The 24,019-nt window shown below is 36.6% G+C and overlaps 1 protein-coding gene across 6 annotated transcripts in view; it reads left to right on the forward strand.

The window, feature by feature from the left end:
- Positions 1 to 24,019, forward strand: part of kcnt1b (potassium sodium-activated channel subfamily T member 1b) — a 103,464-nt gene that overhangs the window by 29,885 nt on the left and 49,560 nt on the right. Inside the window, exons 1-2 of one of the 6 annotated variants that reach the window (XM_073839557.1) lie at positions 3,522 to 3,925; positions 16,734 to 16,772. The exons of the other annotated variants lie outside the window; for them this stretch is intronic. Coding sequence (XP_073695658.1) covers positions 3,780 to 3,925; positions 16,734 to 16,772 — 185 coding nt within the window. The 5' untranslated portion in view covers positions 3,522 to 3,779. Of the gene's footprint in view, positions 1 to 3,521; positions 3,926 to 16,733; positions 16,773 to 24,019 lie in introns of those variants that run through there. 6 annotated transcript variants of the gene reach the window in all.

Below are 24,019 nucleotides of genomic sequence, written 5' to 3' on the forward strand. Positions count from 1 at the left end.
TGGCTGTTTCACAGAGCAGCTCATTTTAGTAGTTTGCACATAGAGGAAAATATATATTTAATCACAGAGATCGAGCTGCTATTAATATGTGGTTAATTGAAACTGCCGCTTTATCATTTTACTTTCACTTCTGGGATTGCATGTGCTCTGTGTAAGGTTATACTGCAGCGGCAGTACTTACCACATAAGTTTAGATGCTTGTTAGTGATGCTCAGGATCTGTAAATCATTCGCCATCGTCCGTGCAGTCATCTCTCCAGCTCTCCATTTATGTGGTAAGTGAAATCTTGTGCTGCAATATAACAGGCTACTGCTAGCAGTAAGCTAACCATGTCCCTTCAGTGGCTCGCCTTATTTTATTAGATTGCCTTATTTGTTTTCCTTGCCTTTCTGAGTACAGCCACCAACCATCCCTGCACTAAACATCTCCTGCACAACCTGGAACATAACATTTATTCCTGTGATCTGCCATTTTTGCTATTGTCCTCGCTTTGTTTTTTTTACAATAGCCTAGCTGCAGAACTTCTGATGATTCGGCTATGCAAATGTTGGCGGCATAACTATTAATGATCGCAACTCTTACATAATAGTCGCTGTTATGTTAGGATTAGCCTATTTTTCAATAGTCTTTTGCAAACACCAGATTTATATAAGAAGAAAACAATGGTGTTTGAGACTATATGTCATGTATGGTATGTCATGTCCATGTACAGAACTGTTATTATTCAACTATGCCAAGGTAAATACAGTTTTCCATTCTATGGCACCTTTAAACAATCGCAAAGACGTTCTGTCTTATTACTGGTAAAGCACTATTCACACATTTGTTTCAAAATACTGGTAAATTCAGTGACATCATTAACCAGAAATGACCTCTTTATGGTTGCGCCTACCAGTCTTGTTTGTAACTTGTTTGTAAACATGGAGGGGTATACATGGTCAGTGTTTTTGTTAATGTTCTCATTTTTGTCAAACGTTCACATGTGTGCAGCTGTTTCTGACATCGTATTAAGGTAGTCGAACATAGGAGGAGAAGCAGAGTGCCGTGGAGTGCCATGACTTTAAAATTTGAACATTATTTTCTATGAGCATATGCACACCAGTGGCGCCATTCAGCGTCTGTTTGCGGCACCCAGCCAAGTCATGTTGTACTTGTTGTACGAGTTCTTTTAGATGTGCACTTGTCCAGAGTGTGACCACCTTTAGTTCTGTCTTACTACCGGTAAAGCACCATTCACACATCAGTTTCAAAATACTGGTAAATTTTGTGACATCATTAACCAGAAATGACCTCTTAATGGCTGTGGCTCCCTGTCTTATGTTTGTAAACATTGAGAGGTGTAACGATTGTTGTTGTTTGCATTTTTGTGTCAAACATTCACATTCATGCAGCTGCTTTTGGCCCAGCAACATTGTATTACACTCGACGAAGTGCAATAAATGCATTACCTGCGTCAGAATGTTATGATATTTAAAAATCGAACACATTATTTTCTACGAGTGTACTCACACTGGCGGCACAATTCGGTGTCTGCCCGCGACACCCAGCTACGTCATGTTGTACTCTTGTACGAGTTGTTCTAGATGTGCACATCTCGTCCAGTGTGTGACTGCCTATAGGTGGCTTTAAACCGAACTACACAGTGTTGAGTAAATGCGTCATCTGCGTCAGAATGTTGTAATTGGCCTAGAGTAGACGTCTTACGTCAGCATGTTCTGAACTAGTACGTGCTCGTATATGTAATCTTCATTCTGCATTCACACACAGCATCATACTGGTAATTTACTGGTAATGTAAGAGTTTCCCTTACTGGAATTTACCACTATTTTTGAAAAGGTCTTGTTCACACATGATCTCTTAACGGCAATTTACCAGTAAAGACTTTAGCTCCTTTCACACAGTACTACCGTAAATTGCCGTAAAATTACTGGAACAACTTCACCATTAAATAGAAAAATGCGCTGTTCACACAGGCAATGGCGTTCCATCCTTTTACTTATAAAGCACCATTCACGAATCCATTTTAAAATACTGGTAAGTTCTGTGACATCATTAAACAGAAATTACCTCTTATGCCGAGTTCAGACTGCATGATTTTAGCCCCGATTTTGACTCGCCGACAGGTTTTGAGAAATCGCCGACAAATGCCCGAAATCACAGGCAAATCGGTGCTCGTTCACGCGAGTGACAATCACACAGTGTGAACTATCAAAGACGTGATCTGAGAGAATCGCCGACGTGTCGCCGACACCCGTGAGATATTTGGCATGCTAAATATCTGGACCTGTCGGCGATTCAAAATAATGCTGTGTGAAAGGTGATCTGACTGAAAATAACATTGGCGATTACCTACAGCCAATGAGACAGCAACATCCAGGCCAGCAGGAAGTTGGGGGAGGAGTTACGAAGGTATAGACCACAATATCAACAAGCATAGCTTCGGCTTCTTTTCTTTTCGCTGCAAATGAGTGCACATGCAATTTGTATGAAAAGCTTCTTGCGGGCTGCCATTTTTTTTATAATAATCCCAGTCTCACGTGAGAACTTGCACACCTGACCTTGCATTGTTTCCATGTCACTTCTCGCGTGTGTTTGGTTATGAGACGTAGTTTGCGGACCGGGACAAAGTTGTCGGCGATTCTTCCTATTGTAAAGTCATGCAGTGTGAAACCCCCTGTCGCCGATCCATTGTGCAGTGTGAACACAGCGGCGACGGAATGCTACCCCAGATAGTCATGCAGTGTGAAAACATCTGTGACGCGATTGCTTTGAAAATCGTGCAGTCTGAACTCGGCATTAATGGCTGAGCCTCACGGTTTTGTGCTTGTAAACATGAAGTATACACAGTCAGTGATTTTGTTGATGATTGCCAGAACAAATTTACCGGTAATATTTTGTGTCAAACGTTCACATTCATGCAGCAGCTTTTGTCCCAGAGACATCGCATTAGACAACTTCAAACCGAAATACACAGTGTGGAGTAAATGCATCACCTGCGTCAGAATGTTATGATTGGCCCAGAGTAGACATCTTATGTCAGCACATTCTGATCTCGTACATGCTCATACCGGTAATCTTCATTCTGAGTTCACACACAGCATCATACCGGTAATTTACTGGTAACTTCCCTTACTAGTAAATTGATAAAGCATTTACCAGTATTTTTTGAAAATGTCCTGTTAACACATGATCTCTTAATGATAATTTACCAGTAAAGACTTTATGTGTGAAAGGGGCTATTATTAATCTGGAAAAAAAGCTTGTGCTCTTTACTAAGTAATATAATTTGATAGTGTTGCAGTAGTGTTTGGTTGAATTTGTTTGAAATTCAGTTTCTTTCTACCCTCACATTTTATTATTAAACATTTCCAGGTACAGATAATGATGTTGTTTTTAAAAATACATATCATATACAGCCCATTATCTTCACCTTTGATCCTTCCATTGATTTCTTACCGGAAAGACTGTATTATGCAGTGTTATGAAAATGCGTATGTCAGCTTGATGTCTTGGGTTTGATGTGGTAATGTGATTCGGTTCAGATACACTTGTTAGCTGGACTTGCGCAGTTGAGGCTGTAGGCTGGAGAATCTTCAGATCATATTGAGCACTGAAGACTCCACGCGTTTCACTTCTTCACTCGCGAGAGTGTGTGATTACCCTCATCGGCGTCGTGAGCGCGATACGCGCGTTCGGCAGCAGGTGCATTTGTGAAGCATGAGCCCGCGCTGACTGTCCCGTCCATCTCTGCTGGCGGTAACTTGTGAGCCTGAAGAAGAATGGCAGGTGCCAAAAGAACCGAGTCGCCGTCCGAAATCGACCCGGACGTGAAGACCGAAGCCAGGAAATCCTTCGAGCACATTTGGCTCAATTCTGCGGTGCCGGTTCGGACGATGGGTTCTTTTGAGAGCGATGCTGGCCAAAGGTACCGCAGTCCCGTTTCAAGCAGCATGTGTGTGAACACTGTTTGATAACAAAACTGCAGCATCCTCCAGCACGCGTCACATTCACTGAGAATAACTCAAAACTGATGCACTAATGTCGATTTATGATGGATGAAACGATCAATGAATCATGTATTTCGTGTTTAGTGGAGCTTGCGTGTAAAGGTGGGCGATTTTGTTCAAGTAGTCTTTAGTGAATCGCATCAGTGCATGTTTTCTGTTCGTTTTGATCACACTGCACACCAATACGATCCAATAGAGGAATGTGGCTGCTAATGCTGTAGCAATATTAATCTGCCACAAAGATTACATAAAGCCACCTAAAACGTTTATAATTTAATATGACTGACAGGAGGATGCTGCATCTCTTTCTCTTTTTGTAAGTCTTTTACCTCTAGTCATCCAGGCATCTAATAGCTCTTTATTACATTAAGAAATGTAACTTAGATAGTTGTAAATATTGATTTTATGTTGTAGCCTGATGCAGACCACTGGCGTTTCTCTCTTTTTTTGAACAACTCACAAAGCTTGACTAATAGAAACCTCTACTAATTTGTTGTCAAATACTCATTTGACAGTCAAATATGATGATGGTGCAAATCACGTTGTTCCCTTATAAACAAATGACTTACCTGTGGCTTTTAAAGTGCTGGTGAACTAGCAAACGGATGTATTTTCATTTTCACATTTGCTCTGTGTGGCCTCTGGATCATATTCATATTTGTTTAATGTGTATTTATTTGTTCAGTACACCTCACTTTCCTGTCTCATTGTCGAATGTTATTGAATCTGACTGACAGATGAGTTTACCAATAAGTATTAATTAATTATATATAATGAGTTTAAAATAATACAACCTTATGGTTATGTAATTCAGATTGTTGACTGAAGCTGAACCTGAACATGAGTTTGTAAAGCATACTATCACTTATTAAGCTGGAATAAATCAAAATCTCGGTCTATATGCAAATTGCATGAAATATGATTATTCATTATGGTTTGGTTAGGCAAATGAATCATTCACAATGATTTTCTTTATTCTTAGTCCACACCCTGCACTCATCTCACTCTAAAGCAGTTTTTTCAATGTGAGCTGAAGCTCTATGGGTCTAATGCAGCTTCTTGCAGAGTTAGTTTCATATCTGTTCAATGATGTCCTCTAATGTAATCTACTCCAACTACCCATTCAGCCTATTGCCCTATTGTGTACTGTGATAATGGTGCACAAAGGCACTTGTGTTCGCAGTTGAGCTGAATATGAGAGATGAGCAAAGAGAGAGCTGTAGATTTGTGTATAAATGTCAAAATATTTTTATTAAGGAGCATAGAGTATGAAATGGATTATGGTTATGTCTTTTTGTTGCTTCTTTGAGTTTCCCAAGACTCTCATGTGTTTTATAAGTATATGTATGCATGCATCGTTTGGTTTGAAGTGCACATTACATGTAATTCCCATGCAAAGAACACTGGCAATATTGTTTGGCAAAGATAAAATTCATAAGTGTTTGTCATGAATGACATTTTCTTCTAGACCTTACTACTTTTGTAGCACCTTTTTAAAACTTGTTAAACAGTGGAGAGGCTTTTAATTTCAGACTTGTCTAAAGCCATAAACCTGTGAACACCTGAATGAAAAAGATTTTGGTGGCCAGCAGTGTTTAATTACCATTTATTGACTTTATAAATAAAATATGATGTTAATGTAACGTCTTCTGAGTCCTCCAGGGCTTAAATTGAGGAAATATGTCAATCCCTCTGTCTCTCTATCGATCCGCCCAGTGGATGCCTTAACAACACTTTATAATAGGCAAGTCTTTCTTGGCATTAGTTGCCAAGAGAAGACTATAAATAGGGTACAAGCTTACACAAGGATGAATTAGGAAACTTAATTAAGTGTCTTTCTTAGCATCAACATGGCCAGTAATTGTGGTATGGAAAGAAGCTGTGCTTCAAAAAAGTGACACTATTTTAAACTGTCTTAACTCTTCTTTTCATATTGTATTCTTAAATAGTTCTTCTTATTTTGATGTTTTATTATACACATTCCACCGTTACGTTTGGATATAAATTTCTACTATTATAATTTTCAGATTAAAGAGATTTAGGGCTTTCCTTCTTACCTATACAAAAATATGTAAATACACAAAAATGCTGAAAAACCAAAGAATTTGTGTGACCTGAAGGATTTTTCTGAAGAACAGCAGGCAGTTTAACTGTTCAAGACAAATAAGGGACTCATGAGCTATCACTAAACAACAACAACAACAACAAAAAGAGCTGTGGATCATTCAAGTAACAGCACAGTATTAAGAATCAAGCGTATGTAAACTTTTGAACAGGGTCATTTTTATAAATTCAACTATTATTTACTACTGTGGACTGTAATTAAACATATTTTTTGTGAAATATCATATTCAGGTCAGTACTAAATAAAAAATAACATGCATTTTGTAAGATCCATCTTATTTTGGGAAAATAATTAACATTTTGCAGATTCTGCAAGGTGTATGTAAACTTTTGACCTCGACTGTATTTAGAGCTAATTTAGACTTTGTATTGCCACCCTGTTGTTTCCCTGTTACAATGCTCTTAAACGGTAGAATAGGAAGTTTTTAGAGAAATCGGCCATTTTTTGGCCAGCAGAGAAGACATTCAGGTAACAAAAAATAAATACAGTTTTGCAGTAATGCAAATTTGCGCTTAATTTAGCATAATTCCAGATTTAAAGAAATGATGGTTTGACTTCTACTCTGGAAGGTTAACATATTTTACTGTAGTACATTGTTTGTGAAAATGCTATATAATTCAATATGTAAAAAATAAATGTTAACATGCAGTAATGTATGGTACAGTCATGACTCATACAGTCAAACCAAAATGTATTCACCTTCAACATTTCTCACATTATCAGTTTATTTGCTAGTTTAAAAAATGGTAATAAAATGACAAGAAGTCATAGAAGAGTTAAACTGTGTCAACAAATTCAGCTTGAGAAAAGTATGCAATGAACTAGGTTGAATAGCTGTCAGCTGTTGAATTTAAGTACACAATTAGATAATACCAATTTAGGTCAACCAGTTACCAAGCAATGCTTAATTTTGTTTAGTCTGTGGTGTAAAAGTTCGCATTAGCAATTAAAGAAAAAACACTTAACTTAACAAAACATAGTCAGGTCAAAGTGTCTAAATGATTTTTGGCCCCAAATGTTTATTATGTTTTACTGAGAGTCCACTGAGTCCACTGTAGTTTCAAAAACTGCACCTTTGATAATGACTAATGCAAAATGTATCATGACACTAAAGCCTCGTTCAGACTGTCAGCCCAAATCTGAATTTGTCCACATCTGGATAGAATCGGATTTGAATAACTGACTGTCCACACAGTCATATCGCAACTGTTCATATCCGATTTGTGTGTCCATAAGCGTTCTTTTGCCTCATTCAGATGTTCTCATTCACATGTCAGCCCAAATCCGATTTGTATGCAAATCTGATTGAAATCCGATCATATTTAGGTAGTCTGAATCCTATTCAAATCGGATTTCTGCTTTTTCAAGTTTTCATGCCACGTAAAACGTAAACATGTCAGACGTTTTTGCGGAAAACATAACAAACTTCTTTGCAGAAACAAGATTGTGTTGCTGCAAACTGGAGGAAAAGACAATATACAGCTAGTATACGCACCTCTTTGAGTTGTGAAACCAGCGGAGACGCCAGCACAGAATAAAGTTGCACATTCCAGCTTCCTGCGTTTCTGCCGCTGCTTTAGAAGACGAATATAATCTAGTGCGACGGCAACGTTGTCGTATCGCAAGACAGCATCTATATTGAAAACTGTATTGCTGTTATTGTTGTTTTTAGCGTTGGCATAATAACGCAACGGCATTGCCATAGAAACCAACGCACATTCCGTAAAGCGAAAGAACGCTTATGGACACACAAATCGGATTTGAACAGTTGCGATATGACTGTGTGAACAGTCAGTTATTCAAATCCGATTCCATCCAGATATGGACAAAATCGGATTTGGGCTGACAGTCTGAATGACACTTTTCTTTTTTTACGGAATGTGCGTTGGTTTCTATGGCAATGCTGTTGCGTTATTATGCCAACGCTAAAAACAACAATAACAGCAATACAGTTTGCAATATAGATGCTGTCTTGCGATATTCGCGCTGGATTATATTTCGTCTTCTAAAGCAGCGGCAGAAACGCAGGAAGCTGGAATGTGCGACTTTATTCTGCTGGTTTCAAAACTCAAAGAGGTGCGCATACTAGCCGTATATTGTCTTTTCCCGCTTGATTTGCAGTTCACAACAACACACGCTTGTTTCTGCAAAGACGTTTGTTATGTTTTCCACTAAAGCGTCTGACGTGTTTACGTTTTACGGGGCATGAAAACGTGAAAAAGCAGAAATCCGATTTGAATAGGATTCCAAACCACATACAAATGTAGCTCGAAACGGATTTGACCAAATCGGATTTCATGTAGTTCGTTGCTGTTCAGACTACCTAAATATGATCGGATTTCAATCGGATTTGCATACAAATCGGATTTGGGCTGACAGTCTGAACGAGGCTTAATAACCACCTCTGCTTCACAATTCTAAACAACCCAAATATCTATGATGACATGATTTCAAAGTTACTTCTAGACCACTTTGTGATATGTTTTGATTATACCCGAAGGACATTTGTCTGCCCTGTCAGCTCTATCCATTTCTTTTTGGAGCAATTAATGTAGACATCAAGGAGTGAAAGAGAAGGAAATCGTTTGGCTGGTCAGCTCTCCTTAAAATGTTGGGGTATTTGCATCATGGTTTTTGATGTGTCAGTTGACACATTTTTGTTCTTCATAACTGTTACAGTTTTCATAAATTCCTGGCAAGCTGTCAAACAGGCCCATAAAACTCATTGCATTTGAACAAAAACAATATCACAGCAGCCTGCTTTATTTTAGTTTGCCAGTTTGACATATACAGTATCACATTTTTTCATGGTACACTGAGTCAACAGTTTCTTGAAAATGCACGCAGTGTATTGTGAGCCAAAATATGAGGGAATTGACACTGGTTACATACAATGAAAATGTAAATGAATCATCTGCGATTGTGCATTAATATGTCAACAACTCCCTCATAGATCAGTCTTGTAAAAAAAAAAAAGAGAGATTCAGAGGCGATCACAGTGAGAGGGAAATGCTTCTGAGGTTGCTGTGAAATACTGTGGTGCAGTGCAGGGTTTGTATTTGTACTGTATGTAGGTGTAGCTTTAGACAAGCGAAAAATCACCTAGACCGACAGCAGGGATGCAACATCAGTCTGAAATCAGAAATAAGCACCATGTTCCTTCCTCACACACTCTTTCATTTCATCAGCCTAGAAATGTTCTTTCTGTGAGTAGATATTGAATCAGTGGTTCTGTATTAGAGATTTTCAGTATTTCTGTAGTTACGACGAAGCTGCTTGTTTTCAAACTACTGTTTTAACGTATACTGGATATATCCATATATTTAATGAATTACCCATGAATTATTTTGTGATTCCAGAAGTTTCATAAACTGTATGTTCTTTATTTTAATATATTGTTGATAAATGAAAAGCTTTACAAAGATGTTTTATAATGTGTTGTAGCTGGTTTACATAAAGTGTGATTTTAACGCACGTACATTTACTTACATTTGCATAGACAATAAAACTTACAATATTGACCTACTGACAGTGTCTAAAACAAAAATCATTCACTGTAAAACATAACAGTCATGTTTACCAAAAGAAACAAGTTTATTTCACTCGAGTACTGCTAAAAGTGTATTGTACTTAATAGGAAAAAGTTATTTGAACTCAATAAGTGATTATTTTAAGCATAACTTAAATTAAATTAGTTACAGCAAATTTCATCCTTCCAGCCTGCTTAGCTTTGGACTGTTAAAGGGGAATTGTGTGTTTTTGCACAATATTAATATAGGGAGAGACCTGTTAGTGTTCGATGTTCTGTTATGTTGGAGGCTTGTCAGTATGGTAAAGAGTAGAGCCTGTGGTTAGGTTAAGGACAGGCCAAATATTGGTTTATTTAAAAAGCAATGACTGGGAATCATTACTAATTTGTTAATTGCAGTTGAATTAAGTTTGAATTAAGTTTGTATTATTTATTTTGTGCAGTTAAGCCAAGTTTCAGCTATACAAAGTATTTACAGTTGAAGTCAAAAGTTTACATACACCTTGCAGAATCTGCAAAATGTTAATTATTTTACCAAAATAAGAGGGATCATGCAAAATGCATGTTATTTTTAATTTAGTACTGACCTGAATAAGATATTTCACATAAAAGACGTTTACATAGTTCATATGAATTTAATAGTTGAATTTATTAAAATGACCCTGTTCAAAAGTTTACATACGCTTGATTTTTAAAACTCTGTTGTTACCTGAATGATCCACAGCTGTTTTTTTTTTTTTTTTTTTTGTGGTAGTTCATGAGTCCCTTGTTTGTCCTGAACAGTTAAACTGCCTGTCCTTCAGGCCCCACAGATTCTTTGGTTTTTCAGCATTTTTGTGTATTTTAACCCTTTTCAACAATGACTGTATGCATTTTGAGATCCATCTTTTCACACTAAGGACAATTGAGAGACTCATATACAACTATTACAGAAGGTTCAAATGCTAACTGATGCACCAGGGGAAAAAAAAGATGCATTAAGAGCCAGGGGTGAAAACTTTTGAACGGAATGAGGATGCGTAAATTTGTCTTATTTTGCCTAAATATCTTTTTTTTTTCATTTAGTACTTCCCCTTCAGAAGCTAAAGGATACTTGCATATTCCTTTGAAGATAAAATAATTACAATTTACCCTGATCTTCAAATTCAAAAAGTTTTCAGTCTTAATGCATTAACACGTTTTTCCTTCTCAAGTATCAGCACCGGTTTGCACCAGCCTTGATGTCACTGGTTTTCAGTCATAGTTGTGCGACAGCCATTGCAAAAAGTCTGTGACTTCTCTTATAAAACAACATTTTTTCGGTGTAAACTCTAAAAATAGTTCAATCCAGAATAATTGTTCAGTGAAAAAAATGTTGAAGATTAACTGATAGGCTGCCGATTCATTAAATAATAAGCTGTTTCCTCACAAAAGCTGTTTATTCAGCGTAGTGAAGCCTCTCCTCCAATGACATCCATTCAAACAAAACAGCCTCTAATTTCCTTCCCTGTGTATCATTAAAGCATCAGCGTTAAAGGAGTAGTTCACTTTCAGAACAAAAATTTACATATAATGTACTCACCCCCTTGTCATCCAAGATGTTCATGTCTTTCTTTCTTCAGTCGTAAGGAAATAATGTTTTTTGAGGAAAACATTTCAGAATTTCTCTCCATATAATGGACTTCTATGGTGCCCCCGAGTTTGATCTTCCAAAATGCAGCTTCAAAGGGCTCTAAATGATCCCAGCTGAGGAAAGAAGGGTCTTATCTAGCAAAACGATCGGTTATTGTCTACAAAAAAATAATAATAATAATTTCAATTATAATCTTATAATATAATCAGTTTATATACTTGTCTTGTGTAGCTCTGTGTGTACTCTGTGTAGAGATTAAAAGTATATAATTTGCTAATGTTTTTAGAAAATAACCGATCGTTTCGCTAGATAAGACCCTTCTACCTCAGCTGGGTTCATTTAGAGCCCTTTGAAGCTGCATTTAAACTGCATTCTGAAAGTTCAAACTCGGGGGCACCATAGAAGTCCATTATATGGCGAGAAATCCTGAAATGTTTTCCTCAAAAAAACGATTTCTTTACGACTGAAGAAAGAAATACATGAACATCTTGGATGACATCTGTAAATTTTTGTTCTAAAAGGGAACTACTCCTTTAACATTAGCTGTTACACTTTTTTGGCTAAAGGTTACAGGCTTGCCTTCTAGTGACTTTGTTCAAGGCAGGGGTGCAACATTCAATTCCATGTTTGGATACTAGCTGAGTTCCAGCAATAAGATTGTAAACGATTCAGCTTGATCTTAAAAAATTGTTCCATTGTTCAAAAGAGCATGCCAGATTTCGGAAAACATGACAGAAATCATCCAGTATCTAATTTTACCTTTATCAAAGCATACATTTATGACACTTTGAAACAAAGTGTTAGACGTGCTATTTGGATAATGGTTGTGTGAAGCTTTCTATAGATGCCCCAGATGATATTGTGGTAACTTTGAACACAAGAGTTTTTAGTGCTAAAAAAAGCTTGAAAATCTGCCACCTGGCCAGACTCACAGCAATCAGTATAATTGGAGTGTGCTTGTTGGATTGGGGGTGGGGTTCATCCTCTCAGCATTTGGAAGATTGTTAAAATCATTCCTACACCTCAGTATATGTGGCTCTCTGTATCACTTTTTTGTTCGGTCATTTGGCTTCTATTTGATTTTCTGGGGATGTAAGTGGGAGCAGTTCCCTGTAGAATAAAGTGGTCGTTTGAAAACTAAAGTTCAGACAGTTTCTTGGATGGAGAAACAGTAACAGTTTTAGCCAATTATTTGTTTTCAGGGATCCTTACAGCAGAGTCTGCTGCTTTAACTGTCTTTGCTAATTTGCTGCTTTGATGAATGTGAACATAGAGCGGAGGTTTCACTCCATTTTCAACCCATTAAAGAGATCGTTTCGAGTAAAATTGTATCCTCATTTACTCACCCTTGTGTTTTAATAGTGCTCTATGACTTTATTTCTTATGTGGAACACAGAAGGTCTCTGATTGCTTTTTTTTAATGTAATAAAAGTGAAGAAAGATGGACGGTCAAGCCCAAAATGACAGAAACCATCATAAAATGCTTGGATTGTAGCACCTTATGATACTTTAATAGAGCTTTCTTGTCCTTTTAGCTAGCAGCTAGTACATTATTAAAATGTCCTCTTTTTGTGTGTTACAGAAAAGAGAAAGTCATACAAGTTGAGATGTTGTTCCAGTCATGATTTTAAAACTGCATCTGTGATTTGATACCTGTTAATTAATTCTGCAGGCATTGTGGAAAACTATTTTGATCTGGTCTGATCTGGTACAACAGATTTAAGCTTCTGTCACCTGCACAGTAAATTAGACAGTTCTCTTGAATACTCTATTCTTTCTTCTCAATTCAACGTGAAGACCCAAGAGCAATAATTATAAAGATAACAATAATGATAACTATATAAGTCCACACCAATGGACACTAATGTTTCTGTTTATTATAAACATGCTGTCATTTTGTCATCTGCCACTTTAAATGCTTAAGCTCACCAGCCATTTTCTAGGATTCATGTTGCTATTGGGTTGGGTTGGACCCCCTTTTGCCTTAATTCTTCATGGGATAGATTCAGCATGGTGCTGAAAACATTCATGAGAGATTTTGGTCTATATTTACATGATAGCATCACACAGTTGCTGCAGATTTGTTGGCTGCACATCCATGATTCTTCACCAAATCCCAAAAGTGCTCTATTGGATTGAGATCTGGTGACTGTGGAAGCCGTTGAGTATACAAACTCTTTGCCGTGTTCAAGAAAACAGTTTGACATGATCTGAGGTTTGTGATCTGGCATTTTATCCTGCTAGAAGTAGCCATCGCAAAATGGGTAGTGAGACATGTTGTGAGTTCAGAGATAGGGTTACTCATCTGCATATCTTGGTTGTAACAGCTTGAACCAGTCTGGTCATTCTCCTCAGACATCTGGCATCAACAAGGCATTTTTGCCCACAGAACTGCCGCTCAATGATTTTTTTCTTATTTTCAGACCATTCTTTGTAAGCCCTAGAGATGGTTGTAAGTGAAAATCCCAGTAGATTAGCAGTTTACTCAGAGCCGCCTCTCTCCATGCAGCGGACACCAACAAGCATGCCACATTCAAAGTCACTTAAATCACTTTTCTTCTCCAGCAGATCGTCTTGACCATGTCTACATGCCTAGCTGATTAGATACTGATCTGTAAAAGGCTGTAAAAATGCCTCAGCAAAATCTAGGGCTGGACATATAAATATATCGCAATATAATGTTTTTCAATAACAGTTATAGGCTTTTTAAACACATTTCCGATATTCCAATTTATTTGTGTCGGTTGACTTCATTGAGTAAACTTGAGCACTGCACGTTTCAAAATCAAAACACAGAGCAGGTGTTTTATATGAATGTATCTTATCTGATAAAGTAGCATTTATGCTTTGTGTACAGCTATTACTGGAGAAACCACCATTTCTGCCGCTCCAAAAGTGCCTCCTGCTGGCAGAGAATGAATTTCAATAAGCCTGTCTCTAGCAACATGTTTTTGTTGTTGCTTACTCTTTTTTTTCTGTTTTCTGAAGCAACTCTGTGCACTTTTCATATTCTGTATCCTGGCCGAAGCACTGTTGTTTTAAGATATAAAAATAATCAGCCTATGTTATAGTTTAAAATTAAAGATATAAATTAATAATAATATGGTGAGTCTGACAGTCGTGTGCTTATTTGATAGTGACTTCACATTTCTTGTTTGTATGAAATTAAGAAATATATTGTGATATAAATTTCGGCCATATTGTCCAGCCCTAGTAAAAACCTGTTAATTGTTCCCCTAATATATACGGTGACAAACTGTAATAAATTTGTTGGGACATTTCATGTAATTTTACAGTGAAATACTGTTAAATATACCAAAAAAAAATTTGATATTGAAAAAGAACAGGTAATCTTGCCATTTACAATTAAAAAACTTAGAAATTAACATTGCCAGGATTCCCTGTGTGAATATTATAAAGATGCAAAACTGATTTTAGTACTTCAGTAGGCTGGAAAAGTTATATTATATACATTAATGCTATATATTTTTTGTAATTTAATTGTAAGTAAAATTTTGTAAAAACATATGCACACACATACATTTTTTACATAAACAGTATCTGCTAATTGTTATTTATTTGACCAAAATAAGAGGGATCATACAAAATGCATGTTATTTTTTATTTAGTTCTGACCTCAATAAAATATTTCACATAAAAGACATTAACATATAGTCAACAAGAGAAAATCGTAGTTAAATTTATAAAAATAACCTTGTTCAGAAGTTTACATACACTTGATTCTTAATACTGTGTCGTTACCTGAATGATCCACAGCTGTGTTTTTTTTTGTGAGTTGTTCATCAGTCCTACGTTTGTCCTGAACAGTTAAACTGCCTGCTGTTCTTCAGAAAAATCCTTCAGGTCCCACAAATTCTTTGGTTTTTCAGCATTTTTGTGTATTTGAACCCTTATCAACAATGACTGTATGATCTTGAGATCTATCTTTTCACACTAAGGACAACAGAGGGACTCATACGCAACTATTACGCAAGATTCAAACGCTCACTGATGCTTCAGAAGGAAACACAATGCATTAGGAGCCAGGGGTGTAAACTTTTGAACAGAATGAAGATGTGTGTATTTACAGTAATTTTTCTTATTTTGCCTAAATATCATATTTTGCCAATTAGTTCTGGCCTTCAGAAGCTACAGAAGAAACTTGCGTGTTTCCCAGAAGACAAAATAAGTTAAATTTACCCCGATCTTCAAATTCAAAAAGTTTTCACCTTGCAGGCTCCTATTGCATCATTTTTCCTTCTGAAGCATCAGTGAGAATTTGAACCTTTTGTAATAACTATTGTGAAATAAACAACGTCTGTGTGATTTCAGTGGAAGGTATTTCAGTATGCCTTTTAACTACTTAACTTTTTGCACTTATAAGTTATAGAGCTAGAACATAATACTGATAATATCAGCAAAGCACTTACTGTACTTCTGACTAGCATTTACCGGAATAAAGTGAATACATTTATACAGTAAAACATTCAGTAATAAGGAAGAGTACAATCAGTAATTGAGTAACTGCTCTTATGTCAGTGATCTTAACTATCTAGGTAGATCATAAAGAGATTATTAAGTGTAGGATAAAAGGTTTTTAAATTTGCGATTAATAAGTATGCAGTGAATGTCCCATGAGAAAACTTACACAACAGTTTTTTTGAGTTTGGAATTATTCAGGGTTATGAGTTCCTGCCTTTAATCTCTTAAAAGTGCAAAATGGATCAGCTACACTGTATTGTTTGTGTCAGTGAGATGCTGCAACAATGTAATAAACCCTTCACAGGCCCGTGGTTGTATGGCTGAAATACAGCACTGCTCCCCACACAGAGGGACTATTTAATGTCATCCATTCACAGAGAATATTTAGCCATAAATTCAGAGAGAATATGCAGTTCATACTGTATGACATGGATGTTCACTCAGCCTGTTCCTTCAGGAATGCACTTTTCCCTTGCTTTTGTTGAGCCATTTTCTATTGTTTTACAATTGTTCCTATTTGACAATTGTACACACCAGTATTTGATGCATTAAAAGCGTATCACCATCAATTTATGATCAAGTTGTTTGTGATAATGCAGTCATCATCTAACCTCCATGTGGTCCACATCATGATCATCCATTGTTGTGTCGACAAAATGGCCACACAGAGCAACCCTTGGGCTATGAAATCTCCATCCTCCTGTGATTTGCATCCAGACGGTGGATCCGGTTCACTGCTCAAAGCTTTCAAATGGCACTTCAAATGTCACACGCTGAACACATTGTAAAAATGCAGTGTGTCACAGCACAATGACACACATTTGGCAAAGCTGTGTGTCAAATGTTTCTTAGCAGTTCTGTTTAGAAGGACTGTGGTCAACCCAGACTTTTCCAGCATGTTTTTGCATGTTTATAATTTGCATGTCTTTTATTGAAAACTCTCTCCCCTTTTGTGTCGTCCATGTCTGCTCTGTCTAGGTACACAGAGGAGTACAGTATGGATTCAACCAATGCACAGTAAGTCAGAGCGGAAGCGTGGTACATTCTAGCCTTTCGTGGCGATTTAAATCGGTCTTATTAGGTGTCGTCACCTCTGTTTAGACTGGAGAGTCGTGACTCATTTACATTTAGCAGACGCTCTTTTTCTGAGTGATCTGTTTAGCTGCACAAATGAGACTGTGATAAAGGCAATTAAAAGCTTCCTGTACATCTAAAGAACATACAAATACACCTTAAAAAAAGCCTTCTGTAATCATATTTGTGACCTTGGACCACAAAACCAGTCTTAAGTAGCACAGATATATTTGTAGCAATAGTAAAAATCATTGGGATATTAAGTAAAATTCATGTTCAATTAAGATATTTTGTAAATTTCCTACAGTATATATCTAAAAAAAAAAAAGATTAGTAATATGCATTGCTTAGAACTTCATTTGGACAACTTTAAAGGCAATTTTACACCCTCAGATTCCAGATTTTCAAACATTTCAGATGATGTATAAATCTCAATTTCAAACAGTGTTGTTTTTGACAACCATCTTAGATGTAGTCTTAGTCTTAGTCTTTTGGACTAAAATGCTTCTTAGTTTTAGTCAAATTTTAGTCACTTCTATATGTGATAGTTTTAGTCCAATTTTATTCGACGAAAAGTCAAAAAGGTTTTAGTCTAGTTTTAGTCAAAAAAAGGGAAAAAAGTAGTCTTTTAACAAATTAATGTAGGTCAGTAAGTATTTTGCTGTTGGGTAGTGTCACTTATAAGTTCTGAAAATAGCAGATCTATAGTTCAACACAATGTGAGCTTCCGGATCGTTTATTTTCACCAATAATTACAATAATGAAGGAATGTTTTAGAACATAAAAGACAAACAAGGATGGAATGCTAAAACGGCTTGCCATACTAGTATAGCAAAGAGTATTTAATGCTAAAACGGCTTGCCATAGCGTCAGATACTTTTTAAGTTTTAATTGGCATGCACAATAAGCGGAAATGTCATGCATTTTAAACGTCTGACGGACCACCCACTAACATTTTCGTCTATTCTCGTCTCGTCAACGAAAACTCACACACGTCTCGTCATGTTTTAGTCATCAACGAGCCATTTTTATCTCGTCATCGTCTCGTTATCGTCATGAAAAAAAGTGGCGTCAACGAAATTATTTCGTCATCGTCATCGTTGACGAAAACAACACTGATTTCAAAAAGCTGACCTTTATGACTAGTTTTGTGGTCCAGGGTCACATATGATACATGGACCTCTACATTATCAACACTATCAAAACTTGGTGTACACCATCTTCTACATGCTTTCTGTTATCTGATACATAGTTTATGCTTTTTAGCAAGTAAAAGGCCTTAGGGCTGCATTTACTAAACAGGAAATTAAATTAGTGTGAGATTACAATCATGCCATAAAAGTGCCAATGGGAGTGAAAAGTTCTGCGGCTGATCTACTGACAGTGCGCTAATTAAAGAAAACAGACGCAGATGGCTAATTTCCATTAAGGTCATCACAATCAAGAGCAGCGCAAAGTAGGATCGCAAAAAACAGAGATAATGATAATCACGTGTGGGTAATCTACTAGCAACAACAGTAACAATATGGGTTAAGACATGCTTTTTAGGCTGGCCACACACTTGAAGTTTCTAAGGCCGATTTTAAGCCTGATTTGCTCCCTTAATATTTTTGTCCAAAGTATCCTCTATTGTGTGTTGTCATTATGATTTTTAAACAGAGTGTCCCTAAACTCAAATCTTAATCGAGCTGCCTTTGACATGATTATCGTGATAGCCAATGAAAGTGAACAAGCGCCACCTACCGGATGTTGTAAGAGTTGGCACGGCCATTTGTACTTTTTATGGGTTTGGCTTCCGGTCTCATCTGCATCCAGCTATATTTAGCTGTACAAAACACCTCAATATTTGCTGCTTGATATTGCAAATTGGTGTGTCTTACCATATGGGCATCACAATCGAGAGCAATGATGCACTCAAGAGCATTGATCAGGTATGGGTAATCTACTAACAGCACAGCCACAGTTGGGTTAAGACATGCTTTTTTAGGGCATTTAAAGTAATGTTACACATGGTAGTAAATTGATTTACTACCTTAGTAAATCAGCTTGCATAATTCATTTAAATACTCTCCTCCTATAAATGTTGAATCTGAAAGGGAAATTCCTAAAAAGGCATATGCTTTAAGGTTAATTGCAAAAATAACTTTTTCCACTCATTTTAATTGCTAAATTTTCACTGCTTGCCTTTTTAATGCCAAAAATGTTTATGCAGGTGCAAGCTGTTAGTGAATCTGTCCCTTAGTGTCTAAAAAGACTTTCTAAAAACATTCCCCCTAGGTTGTAGTACATGTCTTTTTGCTGTGAAATATTTACAGATTCACCGACTTATAAAGTAAATGTAACAATAAATTTTGTTTTAATTATGTTTCAAGATGAACACAAAGCAACTTCGATTTACTTAATTATCTATACCAAATTTTTTTTTAGAAAGAATTATGTCAAATTGTGACTATTAAATGATAATCATTAGGCTTTTGAGAAATGCTTATTTGTACAGTTCTGTCATAATTGAATTGCATTATATGTTTTGTCCCCACAATTTAAGTGGGGCTTTGATCAAAAGACTATTGAAAGATTATCTTATTAAGACAGAGATAATATAGTGACAGCAGGTATTTACAGTGCCTTGTGAAAGTATTGATACCCCATTATTTTTTCACGTTTTGTTATGTTGCGGCCTTATGTTAAAATGTTTTAAATGACTTTTTTTCCACATCAAACTACACCCCATGCACCATAATGACACAGCAAAAATAGAATTGTCACAACTTCATAAATGTATTAAAAAAACTGAATTGAGTACATTCCATAAGTATTTATACCCTTAGCTGAAGCAGCTTTACAGCCTCAAGTCTTTTTGGGTATGATGCAACAACATTTGCACATCTACATTTGCCAATTATCTGCCATTCTACGCCTCACATCTTCATCTCTGGATGGGGACTGACAAACATTTTCAGGTTTCGCTAGAAATGTTTGAATGGGTTCAAGCCCAGGCTCTGGCATGAGGCTGCTATCAGCACACTTTACTTTTGGGATGGTATTCTGGTGATGAGCAGTGCCTGGTGATGCTTGGAATTGAGGTCCATCAGACCAGAGAATCTTGTTTCTCACAGTCTGAGGGTCCTTTGGGCGCTTTTTTTGCAAATTCCAAGGGTGTTTTCATGTGTCTTTACTGAGGAGAGGATTAAGTCTTGCCACACCACCATAATTAATGGAGTTTTGCAGTTATGTTTGTCCTTCTTTAAGTTTTTTTCCCATCTGCATATATGATCATGGAGAGGGATCATCAGGTTCTTGACCCTACTCCATCAGTTGCTCAGTTTGGCCTGGAGGCCAGCTCTAGGAAGTGTTGTTTCAAACTTCTTCCATTAAGTGTAATGGAGACTACATGCTTCTGTGAACCTTCAATGCAGCAAATTTGTTTCTGAACTCTTACCCAGATCTGTGGCTTTATGCAATCTTGTCTCTGAGCTCTACAGGCAGTTTTTTTTACCTCAGGGCTTGGTTTTTGCTTTGATATGCATTTTCAGCTGTTTACTGAAAAAAACCTTTTATTAAGATGTGTGTGCCTGTCCAAATCATATCCATTCAGTTGAATTTGCCACAGGTTAACTTCACTCGAAATGCAGTAACAGCTACAAGCAATATGAATGCTACTAAGCTAAATTTCAACTGTCCCAAATAAGGGTATGAATACTTATGCAACTGAATATTTAAAGTTTTTTATTTTTAATACATTTGCAAAGATGTTAAAAACCTGTTTTTGCTTTGTCGTTATGGTGTATGGAGTGTAGATTGATGTGGGAAAAAAAGTAATTTAAAACAGTTTACCGGCAGCAACATAACAAAATGGAGGGGTATGAATTCTTTCATAAGGCACTTTATGAGCATTTTATGTAAATAGTTTGATATACTGTTACTAATATCTTATTAATTTAAATCATAAGCTATCAGAATTTCATCTTACTTTCTGGCCATATATGACCCTGGACCACAAAACCAGTCATAAGTGTCAATTTTTCTGAAATTAAGATGTATACATCACATGAAAGCTGAATAAATAAGCTTTCCATTGCTTGCATTGTTTGTTAGGATAGGAAAATATTTGGATGAGATACAGCTGTTTGAATATCAGGAATCTGAGGGTGCAAAAAAATCTAAATATTCAGAAAATCGCCTTTAAAGTTGTCCAAATGAAATTCTTAGCAATGCATATTACTAATCAAAAATTAAGATTTGATACATTTACGGTAGGAAATTTACAAAATTTCTTTATAGAACATGATCTTTACTGAACATACTAATGATTTTTGGCATAATTTTTTTTTTATAATTTTGACCCATACAATGAATTTTTGGCTTTTGCAACAAATTATACCCGTGCTACTTAAGACTGGTTTTGTGGTCCAGGGTCACATATATAGTAAATATCAGAAACTGGACTGAATTGCATAATTGCTTTTTTTCTTCTTTGAGTATGAGCTCCATATTCTCCTATGTGCCATAAATGCATGATGTATCAAATATGATTCTCAATAAAAAGCATGTATGCAAAAAGGGTAACTTGTAGGAGAGATTGGTTCAACCATTTGAGTGTGAGAACTTTTTGCCCTGGTAAAAAAACAACCGAGTTTGGCGGATGTTGTGTGAGTGCTTGCCTCGATTGTGGTTAGTATGCAGGCGTCACATGTCACATTATCTAGTTTTACTTCCTCTCTCAAATGTCTTTCCGAGTCAAAATAAGAATATTTAAATGTGGTTGTTGTTTTTGGTGACATTGCACATTTGCAATTGCAAGAATGTGGACATATTGAAATTTCTGTAGTGAGTTGTGAGTTGCTCTTTGATCCATAAAGAGAAGGAGGCTTAAACAAGGGCACAGGTGCTCTTATAAAATGCATTTGTTACACAACACATCTCCAGCCTCTGAAAGTCATGCCATTCTTCGAGCAGTGACTCATGACTTGCTCTTTGTCAGTAACATCTTTCAGTCCATTGCAAAATAAGTGTGGTATTCCTTTTTTTGACATTTAAGCTCCACAAATGGATGAAATACATGGATAAGTAAGAATTGCTTACATGCAACAAGGTAATTTTACATAAATTTTCAAGAGTTTACTTCTAAGGGGTAAGAAATAATGCAAAATCTAGAAACCCAAGGCCCAAAAATGGTTTTATGAAATAAATTAAATGTTATTACCTTCCTAAATCTGATCACCTTCTTAGTTTTAAGTCATTCCAAACTAGTTAAACTTAATTTTTTCAGAGGAAGACAAAAGAAAATGTGTGTACTGGACCATTAAAATGCAATAAGCCATGAAAAAAGCCTGAATGACTTTATATCATTTTCAAATATATGTGACCCCGGACCACAAAAGTTTTTTTTTTAAAGTTTTTTAGTTTAGTAGCACAGGAATATTTGTAGCAATAGCCAAAATACATTGTATGGGTCAAAATTATAGATTTTCTTTTATGCCAAAAGAAAATAAGTAAAGATCATGTTCCATGAAGATATTTTGTAAATTTCCTACCATAAATATATAAACACTTTTTAATTAGTAATATGTATTGCTAAGAACTTTAAAGGCGATTTTCTCAATATTTTGATTTTTTTTGCACCCTCAGATTCCAGATTTTCAAATAGTTGTAATGCGTCAATGGAAAGCTTATTTATTTCAGATGATAATTCTCAATTTAAAAAAAATTACCCTTATGACTGGTTTTGTCTGGGGTCACATATATCATCATACCACCCAGCTATGCAATCAAGCCAGTGGTGTAAGTAGCTTTCCAAGATGCTAAAACCTCTTTTTTATGCAACTATCCGTTCTTTGTGTATAACACTCATAAATGAGAAGAGGCACTCAAAGAATATGTTGAACTATATTGTGCAGTTGCCAGTAGTCTCGCGTAGCCAGACCTTCAGACTGACGGCTGAAGGTCTGGTATTCATGGCAGCTTTCATTGGCCAAGGCCCGCCCATAAGGCTGTTTGACCGACATGTAAAACAACCAATCACAGTTCGTTTCGTTCAGCGTCACGTTTCGGGGCGTAGAAATGCCCCCACAACAACAGACGGGCATGCAACAAGTCAGTCACTGAAATAACCAGCATTGAAAGTTAACGAAGAAGAGGGAGAACAAGCAGTAAGTCAGTAATTTGTACACGAACGTCGCAAATGTGTATAACAACAACGGCGTCTGCATAAGCACCTTTTAGCAAAACTCGAGTAAATCAGTCTGCGCTTTGTTTCCCGGCGGACCGAAAATAAACGCGACACTCGCGTGTTCCGGAAATCCGATCAAATTCAACTAATCAGATCACGACTTCGACATTCCTGAAGTGTTTCCAGTTAAGTGTACCATATGCATCAGACGTTTAGCCAACGTTCCGTGGGCGTGACGTCTGAGGCTGAGACTAAGTTGCCAGTAATGCCCAATTTCTAAACTTATAAACTGAATCTTTTGATTTTCTTACTTACCTATGCTAAGAAAACTCTTGCTTTACAAAACGATGTGAATGTCCCCATTCTAACTTTTAGTGTTATTTCCCTTGGAATGCTCTGTAAAGTAGGCTGACATGAGCACACAGGCTCTGAGTCTTCAATATTTATGCCGCTCACACTATAAATAGAGCAAACACAGTATCTGTCAGTTGGAGAGCTAGCGTATGTGGGCGGATTGAAGCTATATTTTGGACCGCTCAAATCAAAAGAATAAAGATTTTTACAGAGACTAAATGACTATCAGTTCAGCTATTATTGACCACCCCTATTGTTCCAAGCTGGCACGAAGTGTTATGGATTTCCTTGCAATTATAACTTCAGTCTTTTCTAATGTGAGAAGCAGTTTGACAGTCAGGCAGAGCAATTATTTCTGGCACAGTGAAGACTTGCCGACAAGTTTCGCGTGTGTGTGTGTGTGTGTGTGTGTTTGTGTGTGTGTGTGTGTGTGTGTGTGTGTGTGTGTGTGTGTGTGTGTGTGTGTTGATCCGTTCTTACATATACATGGGCTCAAATCCACTAAGGCAGACATCCATAAGCAATCTGTAAGTGAAATTCAGTCTGGTACTATATCAAGAAGCTGGTATTGTTTGTTTTTTTCTAATGCATTACACCACTCATTGTTGTAGGATTGTAAACTTTTTTACTTCAACAAAAAAGCCCTCAGCTCAGTAAATATCTACCG

The sequence above is a fragment of the Garra rufa genome, chromosome 5, assembly GCF_049309525.1.
Source record: "Garra rufa chromosome 5, GarRuf1.0, whole genome shotgun sequence".
NCBI lineage: Eukaryota > Metazoa > Chordata > Actinopteri > Cypriniformes > Cyprinidae > Garra > Garra rufa.